At 39.9% G+C, this 13,605-nt stretch overlaps 1 protein-coding gene across 2 annotated transcripts in view; it reads right to left on the bottom strand.

The window, feature by feature from the left end:
* The window catches only part of olfm2a (olfactomedin 2a), a 68,583-nt gene that overhangs the window by 29,244 nt on the left and 25,734 nt on the right, over positions 1–13,605 (bottom strand). The window contains exon 1 of one of the 2 annotated variants that reach the window (XM_058050280.1): positions 8,476–8,881. The exons of the other annotated variant lie outside the window; for it this stretch is intronic. Coding sequence (XP_057906263.1) covers positions 8,476–8,622 — 147 coding nt within the window. The 5' untranslated portion in view covers positions 8,623–8,881. Of the gene's footprint in view, positions 1–8,475; positions 8,882–13,605 lie in introns of those variants that run through there. 2 annotated transcript variants of the gene reach the window in all.

The following is a 13,605-nucleotide window of genomic DNA, read 5'->3' as shown; positions in this document are numbered from 1 at the left end:
CTGACACTTTTTTTTGAATGCCACTGCTAAATAACCCGCCATGGGGCCAAAGAAAGTTGCGAGTGCCAGCAATTTTAATAAAAAAAAAAAGGTGAACAACGTTATTGAATTCGATCTTATGAATTCTGCATGTAAAATTATAATCACTGTCTATAAAGTGAATTTTTGATTACACTCATCCCTTGTTTATCGCAGTTAATTGGCTCCAGACTTGACCTTGACAAGGGAATTTTCCCTGAAGTAGGATTCCTCATTCATTCATTCATTCATTCATTATCTACCGCTTATCCTCACAAGTATTGCTCTCCGTTTGGAATAAGCCGAGGTATTCATCAATACCTTTTTTGATTGATTGGTTGGTTGGTTGGTCAATTGACAAAAACCTATTTTAAAGCTCTTTCGTATGTAACTACTCTCCTACACAAGCCTGCCAAAAAACTGGATTGCAAAAAACTGGAATGCAAACATGTACACACACACACACACACACACACGCATAACATCTTGAAATGAGCAGTTGGCGTTTCCTCCAACACAAGTCCATCTGCTTCATGCTTGCCAGTCACTCATCACTACTTTTTTTTTTCCCACTAAATCCAGTTTCCCCTCACCATGGTACATTTTGCATCAGTAAACCCTCGTCTGAGGTGTTTAGGTAGCATGGCAATTAGCTATGACAACTATAGAAAGTGGGAGAAAAGAAATGAGATGTGATTTTTTGATTACTAAATCTCTCAGTAATCACATGTAAAGTGTACATGCTTCCATACTTGTGTGTGTGTGTGTTTTGATACCTTTCAATAAAAACTCCACTGACCTGAAGACTAAATCCAATATTTTCACTATCAAACTGCGATAGGGGTCACCTGACCGCTGTCTGTCAAGGACCATAAAACTTTATGACAGCCGCTTTGAAGCCTGATGGAGCAAATTGTGTTGATGGATTCCGGGCCATGGATCATTTGATTAAACACTATGTGGATTTTATTTTATCGGAGTACCTTTTTATTTGCAGCAACTTGCAGCCCTCGGCTGGATTTGCAGACTTTCACTCAAACCCGTGACAGGATTGAAGTCCATAAAAGGGTGGGGCGGGGTTAAAATGACATTCGTCTTGTCATAAGGCTCTGTATTAGTCATAAAATAAAGTCAATGCAACTAATATAACAATTTTTGTAGTATGAAATATTCCAGCAGAGTAAATTAGCCACTTAAACAAATATAAAGTACATAGAAATATATCATCATCAACGCCTTTGCCTTTAAGTACTTTTGTGTTGTATCCTTTGTGATTTGTCATGTATCGGTAATTAAAAACACAAAATAATTGTAATACCAAGGGGTAGTACAAAAGATGGTGCTGTCCAACATCCTTGCATACATAAAAGTGCTGTTGTGTACTTAATGACTTAATTTGTTTCAATAAGACAGATAAATGAGGTCGTTTTTAGCTAATGCGGTCAAAATAATGCGAGTAAATTAGACAATTAATTATAATTATGTAGCTTGTGACCCGGCTTTGAGTAGTTCACCTACAGCGGGAGTAACAGTACATGCCGAAGTACACAATTTCGGGGAAATTTGGAAGGACGTGGCGAACACGTAGAGGAAGTAGCGTCGTCAAGAGTGTGTGGTTCCGGCAGGAAGATGCTTTGACAAGACATAATGTTGTGGAACGGCACATTGTGTTAGTACTGTATGTATGTAATTGTGTCTTAATGTGAAAATCACAATATAAAATGGGTTTAATAGGGTTTAGTGTGTTTAAAAATGGGCGTTTTTATGGCTTTTTTATGGGGTTCAATGTTTTTTGCCATTAGCTGGTGTCTCGGAATATGACCTCCGTGAATAGCAGGACTTGAACTGAAGTCCAAATTGAAATTGTAACAGATGATTATGTTAGTTTATGCTAAGTAGGCCCAAAAATTGCACTTTTTTGTCATGAGGAACAAATGTTTGCCATTTTAGGCTAATTTAGGGACATAAATGACAGATTAGGGCTGCACGGTCGTATAGTGGATAGCGCGCAGGCCTCACAGCTAGGAAACCCGAGTTCAATTCCATCCTCAGCCATCTCTATGTGGAGTTCCAAATTCCATGAAACATGCTAGGTTCATACCTATGGACTCCAAATTGTCCATAGGTATGAATGTGAGTGTGAATGGTTGTTTGTCTATATGTGCCCTGTGATTAGCTGGCGACCAGTCCAGGGTGTACCCCGCCCTCTCGCTTGAAGACAGCTGGGATAGGCTCCAGCACCCCGGCGACCCTCGTGTGAATAAGCGGGAGAAAATGTATGAATGAATGAATATTACTAGAGCCCTCTAGACATGAAATAACACCCCTATAGTCACCTTTACACCTTGCAATGTAACTTAATGGACACCTACGGACCCCTAGTGACCTGTGTTGAATACTACATAGCACAACACGTCTTTCAATGCTCTTCTGAATACCTTATAGTCATATTTAAGTGAGTGTAGCCATTTTTTACGCTTGAAAATGGTTAATTGGCGACTCCAAATTGTCCATAGGTATGAATGTGAGTGTGAATGGTTGTTTGTCTATATGTGCCCTGTGATTGGCTGGCAACCAGTCCAGGGTGTACTCCGCCTCTCGCTTGAAGACAGCTGGGATAGCCTCCAGCATACCCGCGACCCTCGTGAGGATAAGCCGCATAGAAAATGGATGGGTGGAGGTTATCTGGTACCTCTAAATTGTCCATAGGTATGAATGTGAGTGTGAATGGTTGTTTGTCTATAGCTGGGATAGGCTCCAGCATACCCACGACCCTAGTGAGGATAAGCCGCATAGAAAATGGATGGATGGAGGTTATCTAGTACCTCTAAATTATCCATAGATATGAATGTGAGTGTGAATGTTTGTTTGTCTATAGCTGGGATAGGCTCCAGCACCCCCGCAACCCTCGTGAGGATAAGCGGTAGAAAATGAATGAATGACAGATGACATTTTTAAAGTAGAATATCCTCTGGCAAATCCAACCTATTCATCCAGTACAACCAAAAATGGCGTAAAAAAAAGGTGATCCATGTTAAATCCTGCTAACCTCCATGTTTCCGTGTCAGCGTTCAGACTTTCAGGGTCTCTCCCACTCATTATGAAACACGCTTTTGCACTTTCCAGATGTGCGCAAGCATCCAGGCGATGTTGCGTTCACAGCCGGTCGCGTACGGTCCGGCGTGAACCCGTCTTCATCTGTCTCCTCCGAAGGGGGAAAAAGCAAATGAAGCAGACGTTTGTTGAACTTTTAGCTGAATGTAGGACGCGGCCTTACACGGGGCGCTAAAGGCCAGGCAGCAGCCACACTGTAGCCGCCGGCCTGCTAGCGCTGGAGTGTCACAAGAGCGTTGCTAGATTGGCTCTGATAAGAGCACCAAACACGGTGAGTCATGATGGGCCCAGTCGGGGCGAGGAAATGTCTCGTTAATTGTGATGGGACTTGATGAGGCGTTTGTTCTTTATGAAGGGGGGGGGGGGATATCTCAGGAGGTGTTCACACTTGTGGTTTTGACCAAAAAGTCAAAAAGGTGGGGCGCACTTCGGTGCGGTTAGCTTAGCATTTGAACTAGTTTCGTCATGGGACCAAAGACTGCACAGCAACAGTAACATCATCCAGCTTGTAGTATTGTAGTATTCTAGTTACTGCAATGTTAAGTGAGATAGAAATACTAGACTTGATCACTGGAACAACAGGCTTTTATTGCAGGTTGGAATTATCTCATAACAGGCACAAAAATACTTAATACGAACCCCTAATAATAAAAAAAAAACTAGCAACCCACAACAAATCTCAACTCTTGATGTCACTTCCTGTCCACCCACCATTCAGCATCCCTACAGAACTTATTTACTGTTATGTCTACTGTATTGTGCAATATGAGTGTAAAGGTGACTTGGAATTATCTAAAAACAGGCACAAATATACTTAATATGAACCCCTAATAAAAAAAAAAACTAGCAACCCACAACAGATCTCAACTCTTGATGTCACTTCCTGTCCACCCATCATTCAGCATTCCCTACAGAACACATTCTTTGCAACACACAAACACAAGGCTTATTTACTGTTATTATGTCTACTGTATTGTGCAATATGAGTGTAAAGGTGACTTGGAATTATCTCATAACAGGCACAAAAATACTTCATATGAACCCATAATTTAAAAAAAAACTAGCAACCCAACCCCAACAAATCTCATCTCTTGATGTCACTTCCTGTACACCCATCATTCAGCATCCCTACAGAACACATTCTTTTCAACACACAAACACAAAAAAGACTTATTTACTGTTATGTCTACTGTATTGTGCAATCTGAGTGTGAAGGTGACTAAAGGGGTGCTACTTCATGTCTAGAGGTCTCTAATACTGGTAAAAAGCATATTTAGAAGGTTGTAAACTAACTATAAATAAGGTATTTAGCGTCAACTTTGATATCGCAATCGGGTCTAGATCCATTTAATGGCGTTAAACAAGGCGCTGGAGCACAAGTGTTCCAAAACAGAATACTTAAACTGCCTTCTCCTTGGCACTATCCCTAGCCATGACTCCCACTAAGTCAAAGGCTGGGCTGCTCTGTTTTCATTCACTTAGATCTCTGCTTCCACACGGAATGTCTCGCCTTTCCCGTCTGCTTTTAGTCACATGACCCCAGCTTGTAGAGGATGTCCACTTTGGACCAAAAAGTCTGAATTCGAATACAAAATCTCATTTACTGGGTTGAATATGGAGGTTATTTGTCTATTCTGCTATGTTTACCAGCTTAAATTTCGCTAAAAGCTTCTAAAATATACTTTTAAAGAGCACTATTTATTTTAATCCAAAATCTAAGAACATCACCAACGGTTAGCATATGTTACCAAAAGGAAATTGACAAAAAATGAAGAAGAACACACCCTGACAACTTTCCGTTTGAGCGGGTACAAGATACCTCAATCGGATTGGGGAAGGGAATATTCCACCCCTGGGAATCTGATTATATGTTCATTTGGATTGGCACTTTTCTTTCGGAATGAGGTGTATATTTTTTCCATTTAAGCAAATAAACCGATAGCAATTGGAATATTTGGGTCCATGTATACATGGCTAATGTGCGATTATATTATAATAGCTTTCATTAGTACCTGAACTAGTGTGTTGCGTCGGTATGAATTGGGAACAGTGGGATAGAATGTTAGGAAGTACGTTTGAATATTGACGTTGTGGGTTTTTTTTTTTAATCAAACTTTTATGAAAGTACAGTCGCTAAAATAAAAGCTCACATCATAATAATAACCATGTATATTTTTATGCCGTCTTGCTCTTTGAAATGCAAAATGCAAGACTTGCAGCCTCGAGTCCCAGAGAATTTTGGATCGGAAAGAAAATTTTTCATCTCGACTGTGAGCAAGATAAGTGAAATGGATGGATTAAGCGGGGCCGCGCACCCCAAAGGGAAACGCCGATGTTGGGCAGGATTTCCGGAGTTTAGCGTGGTAAATCATTCAGACTCTTCTCACACTCTCGCCTCCTTTTTTTTACATTGACGGAAAAACGGCCTGCTGAGAGACGTGTTCACATTGTACCAAGTTAAAGGGGAATACTTTTTAGCCTAAATACTTAAAACCTCCAAGCATGGCTGCTCATTGCTGATTTGGACTCAAACATGATGAATTATGAACGTCGTCTTGAAACAGATGGACCTTCCCAACCCCTTAAGACAAACATACATAGTTAAACACAAATAGACACGAGTAGTCGTACATCACTTCATATCCAGATGGCTTCACATCTCTCGGGATGTTCAATTTCCTTCCATCATTAGAACAGAACGCTGCATTTGCAGTCGCCGGCAAGACGCCATTAAAAAAAACCCAAAAAAAACTGTTCGGGTAAAAAAAAGCAGCAGAGTCATTCATCACCGCAGCATCAGGAAGTACCAAATGAATTCCCAAATTAAAAAGTGTTGATTAATCATACTAAGGCACTTTGTTGTGTGCAAGGTTCCACGTTTGTGTGTGTTTGTGGAGTTAGTTGTCGTAGGTTCAGTTCAGTTTTTAAGTCATTTGACTCAATTGACGTCTTGGTTAGTTCTGTTCTGTTCAGTTTTGTTTAAGTCAGTTCGGTTTGGTTCCGTCGGTTCAATTCAAAGGATTTGGTTTGGTTTTGCTACATTCAATGTGACTCAATTTTGATTCTCATTTAGTCCAGTTCAGTTCTGTTTCGGAGTGGCCCGGTTTACGGTTGCAGGGTCTACCAAAACCACTAAAATAATCTGTCCTACTGTTCCTGCGATATGAAAAAAAGTGGCGCGGTCACTACGTGGAAATACTGTGTCACGTTATTCCTCGCGGTCTGAACTGGGCTTCGATGTGTTGACACCACAGATGTGTACCGTGTTGCCCAAAGTCGGCCCTAGATAGTTAGCTGCCTTGTTAGCATTGAGCGGATACAGTACATTGATGGTCTATGATTCAGAACAAGGATAAGTGTGGTATAAACCGTTTACCCTCTGCTTCTGTTTTCAGAATACTATTAACACATTTTAAAGGTACAGTGATATTTTGGGCCAAGGTTATCATAAAGTCTCATACTGTCCCATGGCTAGTTCTGTTTGTTGCAATTCTTATTTACATTCAATTAAGTCAACTTAGGTTCCATCTATTTGATGCAAATCATTTCCGTTCTGTTCATAGTCCAACGTCTGTCAAGTTCAGTTTGGTTGAGTTCAATTCATTCTGTTTGTTATGTTTGGTTGGAGCTCCAACCATTCACTTTGATTCACTTCTTCCTTAGTTCAGTTCTGTTGGTTTCAGTTCCATTTACATTCAATTCAGTCAAGTTTGGTTTGATGCTGCTTTCTGTTCCATTTCCGTTTTTTTCCATTCCAGTCATAGTTCTACTTAAAGCAGTATCAGTCAATTCCATTTTGTATACATTTCAGTTTATGTTGGGTGTTCAATTTATTCCATTTGTGTTCAATTCATTTGAGTCACTTTTCATTTAGTCAATTTCTCTTTGGTTCAGTCCGATTGATTGATCCGGTTTTGCTGCATTTAATTTGATTAGATTTAATTCTGGTCCATTTGGTTCAACTGCATTAATCATCTGATTCATTCCCGTCCAATTCACTTCTTGCCCATTTTGATTCAGTGTCAATTCACTTCCATTACTTCCATATTATTCCGTATTATTCTACTTCCATTCTGGAGTATTTGATTCAGTTCACTTGTTTTGTTCAATTCCATTCATTTACTTCTGATTCACTTCCAGTCACCTCAGGTGAACTCATTTCATTCAATTGAGTCAGTTCATTTCGATTCAGTTCGATTAATTTCAATTCCATTTACATTCAATTCAGTCAAGTTTGGTTTGACGCAAATTTAGTTGACACCGCTTTCCGTTCCGTTTCCGTTTTTTTCCATTCCGTTCATAGTTCTACTATGAAGTATCAGTCAATTCCATTTTGTATTTATTTCAGTTTATATTGGGTGTTTAGTTTATTGAATTTGTGTTGAATTCATTTGAGTCATTTTTCATTAAGTCCATTTCTCTTTGGTTAAGTCCGTTTTGATTGATCAAATTTGGTCCGGTTCCGCTGCATTTAATTTGATTAGATTTAATTCTGGTCCATTTGGTTCAACTGCATTCAATTCAATGAATCATCTGATTCATTCTCGTCCAATTCACTTCTTGCCCATTTTGATTCAGTGTCAATTCACTTCCATTACATTCTGGAGTATTTGATCATTGTATTCATTTGAGTCACTTTTCATTTAGTCCATTTCTCTTTGGTTCAGTCCGTTTTGATTGATTTGATTAGATTTAATTCTGGTCCATTTGGTTCAACTGCATTAATCATCTGATTCATTCCCGTCCAATTCACTTCTTGCCCATTTTGACTCAGTGTCAATTCACTTCTATTACATTCTGGAGTATTTGATTCAGTTCACTTAATTCGTTCAATTCCATTCATTGACTTCTGATTCACTTCCAGTCACCCCAGGTGAACTCGATTCATTCAATTCAATTCAGTTTGATTAATTTCAATTCAGTTAGATCAGCACTGATGGATGAATGGAACGGATTCACTTGTGGTCAGTTCAGTTTAGAGTAATGTTTAAAAATGATACTTCCACTTCACAAGACTATATGACTATATGACTATATGGCTATATGACGTTGCGTCTTCAATGTTTCGCACTTTGGCAACCTTGAACACAACACCACAACTCATCCATGGCAAGTTGCGTTGTCGCTGTGGTCAAGCACAGTCCTCCCACCCACCCCCCCCCTTCCCAGTCAACAGCCTTTGCCTCCCACCCTGCTGACTGACAGATGGGATCAGCATCACTCAGTGTTGATGATAAAACACACAATCATCATCATGCGGCGTCGTTTAGTGCAAACATTGCTCTCACATGCATCGCCAGCTCATTTCTCACTTTTCCCAAACAAAAAGTAAATCATACGCACACTAACGATCCGCTCCGAGGTGCCCCCTCTGGAGGAGATGGCGGTCCCGTTCAGTCCCACCAGAGACGGCAAAGTCTGAGACATCCAGTTGGTCACCATGGCCATAGTGCTGAGCACCGCCCCGATCTTTAACATGGGAACACTCATGATGTTTGCCTCCTACAGTTGGGGCGCCCCCCTTCTCCTCTGATGGCCCTACAGCCCGCCCTGTACCCTTGGACCACAGCTCCGGCCAATAACGCCAGTCTGCTCCGAGCGCACTTAGAACCAGACTCAGCTGATGTTGTTCTTCTTGTATGTATGTAGCGGCGTCGCTCCTTGCTGAGACCTGTTAGAGGAGACCAGCTCGCATCCAGCAGCATCACGCAGGAATCCTCCCTCTCTCGGAATGACATCTTCAGCCTCCCTCGCTCGCTCGCTCGCTCGCTCTGCATCCCTCCCTCCCTCACCCACCAAGCACTCTCCTCCTCAAGATTCACAGCAGCACATTGGCTGCCTCATGTCTCTTTCCCCTCCCAAACGCCTCGTATTCCACTCTTTCCCCATTCCCGTCTGCCTGACATTTCTCTCTTCTTTTTTTTATATGACTCACAACCCATGTGTGTGTGTGTGTGTGTGTGTGTGTGTGATTATCAAAGTGAGAGACTCATTGCACAAAGCCGATGTGGCCTTTTGTGATGTGTGTGCCGGTGTCTTTATCGGATCGATGGCAGGCAGGCGGGGGGGGGGCTTTTTAAAAGGTTGTCAGTGTCCGGTGGTGTTGGGGGACATCATCAGCGGGTGGAGTGTCATTCGTAGGCGTGGTGACGTCTCATTTGTTACTTTTTTAAAAAAGTGTGGCGCTGGCGCCGTGTGGACGTCGGAGTGGCGTGAATGATTCAATAGCGGTGGTGCGGCTCGATGCAAAATTTAAACGTTGATGCCGCAATCACAGCAACTTAGGAATTGTGTCTGGGTTTGATTCTCTGTGTGGAGTTTTGCATGTTCTTCCCCCCTTGCATGCGTGGGTTTTCTCCGGGTACTCCGGTTTCCTCCCACATTCCAAAAACATGCTAGGTTAATTGGCGACTCCAAATTGTCCATAGGTATGAATGTGAGTGTGAATGGTTGTTTGTCTATATGTGCCCTGTGATTGGCTGGCAAACCATTCCAGGGTGTACCCTGCCTCTCGCCCAAAGACAGCTGGGATAGGCTCCAGCACCCCAGCGACCCTCGTGTGGATAAGTGGTAAAAAATGAATGAATATTTAAGCATTATTAGAGCCCTCTAGACATGAAATAACACCCCTATGTTGACTTTTAAACTCTTATTACCCAAATTTGTAAATAAAAGGAAATAAAACCTTTTAGGAGCTGCGTGATGTAGGAGTGGTTAGCACACAGGCTTCACAAATAGGAGACCCGAGTTCAATTTCGGTGAGTTTGGGGGACATCAGCGGGTGGAGTGTCATTCGCAGGCGTGGTGACGTCTCATTTGTTACTTCTTTAAAAAGTGTGGCGCTGGCGCCGTGAAATCGTGCGGACGTCGGAGTGGTGTAAATGATTCAATAGCGGTGGTGGCCGACATTGCGGCTCGATGCAAAATTAAACGTTGATGCCGCAGTCACAGCAACTTAGGAATTGTGTCATGCCGTCAAAGTCATAAAGAAATACACATACTGTATGCCCCCTAGTGGCTAATAAAAGCATAGATAGTTAAGTCCACTTTTTATTGTATATTTTATGCATTTCCGTTGCAAAAGACGTCAAAGAATATACACTTTTTACCACATTTTCTTGAACAAAGTGTTTCCCAACCTTTTATTGAGCCGAGGCGTATATTTTAGCCGGGCTACAAGGGGCGCCAAGCCTTAAGGATATCCGTCTCTAAAGGTTTAAGAGGTAATATTTCACAGTATTAAAGAGTAACCGATTTTTATGGCCAAGACTTAAAGCAAAATCCATTCAACCATCCATCTTCTATGCTGCTTATCATCACTATAGGCTTGCGGCTGTGTTGGAGCCTATCCCAGCTGGTTTAGGGCGAGAGACAACCTGGACTGGTCCCCAGCCAGTCACAGGTCAAGCAAAATGTATAATATATAATAATAATAATAATATAATATAATATTATATATATAATTATTCTTGTGTATATCTATATATGTGTGTGTGTGTGTGTTTATGTATGTGTATATATGTGTGTGTATATATGTGTGTATATATACTATATACTATATATATATATACGTATATATGTGTGTGTGTATGTGTCTGTAAAGACTGATGTACCTCTTATGTAATACTGTATTACGTTTTATTATGGTGTTATAGTTATATGGTGGCTGCATGGATGTTGAGTGGTTAGCATGTAGGCCACACAGTCAGGAGATTGGGAAGACCAGGGTTCAATTCCAGTTTGCATGTTCTCCCCGTGCATGCGTGGGTTTTCTCCGGGTACTCCGGTTTCCTCCCACATTCCAAAAACATGCTAGGTTAATTGGCGACTCCAAATTGTCCATAGGTATGAATGTGAGTGTGAATGGTTGTTTGTCTATATGTGCCCTGTACCCCGCCTCTCTCGTCCGAAGACAGCTGGGATAGGCTCCAGCATACCCGCGGCATAGAAAATGGATGTATGGGTTTGTGTGTTTCTTGTTTTGGATCATTATTTGTAAATAAGTAAATAAAAGTAAAGGAAATAAAAGTAAATAAAAATACATGTATAGAGTAGAACAAAAACAAACAAAACGACTGAATAAAAATAAAAAATGGATGGATGAGTTTGCGTGTTTCTTGTTTTGGATCATTATTTGTAAATAAGTAAATAAAAGTAAAATAAATAAAGTAAATAAAAATACATGTAAACAGTAGAAAAAAAACAAACAGTGTTTGTCTTTGTAGTTATTTGGTGAGTTACATGCTCTCTATTTATGTAGACTTCTGGGAAACCTACGTTAGTGCTTTTGGGCAATGCAATCATATGCTCTTTTTTTTTTTTTTTACTTTGATCCTCCAATACAAATTCACTCTACAGAACACCCACTGTAACTTTAGGGTGTTTTGGTGAATCAGTGTGAAATTTGGTACACATCATTGGAGGACTGATAAGCATATGTGTGTAAAATTTGAGCAAGATTGGTTGAGAAACATGGCCACACACCTAACCCCTGGCCATAAGCATTGATCTTATATATTAAACTTGAAGGATATGTGTACTGTAATGTATGCTTCCAAAGCAGAAAACCCATAGGGGGGGCGCATATGTAATAATTCTGTAGTATCATAGGACTTCATCGTATAAATGCAATTACATTTGCACGATACCAACCTAACACTAAGCCAGATGGTGTCAGGTACTTTGCCATTTTAGCAGCCGAGACGCGTTCTAAAGTCAGAATCAGGGCAGTCTAAATGTGCCACTCGGGAGATCCGATGATGGGATGTCGACCTATCACCATCTTATGGTGTCATTTCCCATGAAGTATAATAATGCAAGAAGGGTCTCGCTCAAATAAAAGTGGCACTTCATCTCCTCTTCCTGGCGTCCTGGTCTGCTGACTTATTCCCTTTTGTCATCCACGGATGGAAAGGCCCTCGCCTCAGGAGTGATATGGGTCTCTTTTTGGCAGTGTGCTGTCATGTGACAAGACAGAGGCACCATCAAAAAAAAAAAAAATGTCAGCTCTCCTCAGCTCACCTGTCAGGCTCAATACTGCTTTGCTTTACTGCAGCAACAGTGCCTCCTGGTGGCTGAATTTGGGGCTGCATTGCATCTATTCACACTTCCACTAGAGATGTAGCAGCCAGAAAGTACACCAAGTATATATAAAAAAGATAACATAATTAATTTGTACAGTATCTTTTCTATTTCATTAATAAATCACATTTTTGTACAGTCTTTGTTTGTTTTATGGCGGTGCACAGTCAAATATGTCCACAAGGTGGCAGCAGAAGCTCAAGCATTAATATACAGACTCCCTAGTTATCATCCTTTACAGAAGATGCCAGAAAAAGTAGGCCAAAAAGATGAAAAAAATAATCACTATTGCACTTAATTAAACCTTTGGCACTGGGAATAAGATGGATAATTTAGCGATTAATTGCCTCTGCCAGGGAGGTTGTTTGTTTTTACCTGCCTGTGTGTTTTATTTTTAATTTTTCTCCGCGTTGTTAACAGGTTTACACAGTCCTCTCCTTTTCGTTCCTTTATTTACATAGTTAATCCTTCTTTGCCGTGAAATTAAATATAGATTTTAAGGTAGATTCAAACAGTAGATTTTTAAATGGGCTGTGATGGAATAGAGGAAAAATGTGATGATGACCATAGAACAGATAATTGAACGTACGTATGTCTCTGCTAGCAATATGTCTAAGGTAAGTTAGCATCAGAAATAGAAGATGTCTATGTATCTGGACGTCTCTGTGTGAGGTTTGTATGTTAATATTGTTCATAGTTCTGAATGTTTGTCTATATGTGCCCTATGATTGGCTGGCGACCAATCCAGAGTGTACCCCGCCTCTCGCACAAAGTCAGCTGGATTAAGCTCCAGAAAAACTGTTATTACACTTGTTTTATAGTTAAAATAAATCTAAATGTTACTCAACCATCTCTCGTGCAGTTCCCAAGGACAATACTTGACCCTGTTACTGATAAAATCAACAAATTGAGTTTTATTATGTAGCGAATGACGTGTAATGAATGTTACTTAACACACTTAAGTTAATAAAATTGAGTTAATAAACATTAATAACAATAATAATAATAAAAAAACAACCAATGGACAATTTGGAGTCTGCAATTAAGTCGCCAAGGGTCTATATACGATTCAAATATAGTTAAAATTTACAGGACAAGAATAATTAATAAAAAATAATATAAATAAAAATAATAAAAAATGATAAAATAATGTAATAATAATAATAAAATGATATAAATAAATATAAAATAAGAAAAAAAAGAAAAAATACATGTATTTTATTTAAATATATATTACAAGTAAATACCATTTAAAAGTAATTATGGAAATTTATTATTTGTATTTTAAATATTTTATTGAATTATTTTTATTATAAGTGAACAGTTGTTAGAATATTATAAAACAGTATGGAAAAATAAAAATGTTAACAATAATGCAATTAACATTAGTTT

The sequence above is a fragment of the Doryrhamphus excisus genome, chromosome 15, assembly GCF_030265055.1.
Source record: "Doryrhamphus excisus isolate RoL2022-K1 chromosome 15, RoL_Dexc_1.0, whole genome shotgun sequence".
NCBI classification, from domain to species: Eukaryota; Metazoa; Chordata; class Actinopteri; order Syngnathiformes; family Syngnathidae; genus Doryrhamphus; species Doryrhamphus excisus.
This window is presented reverse-complemented; position numbering and strand designations above follow the sequence as displayed.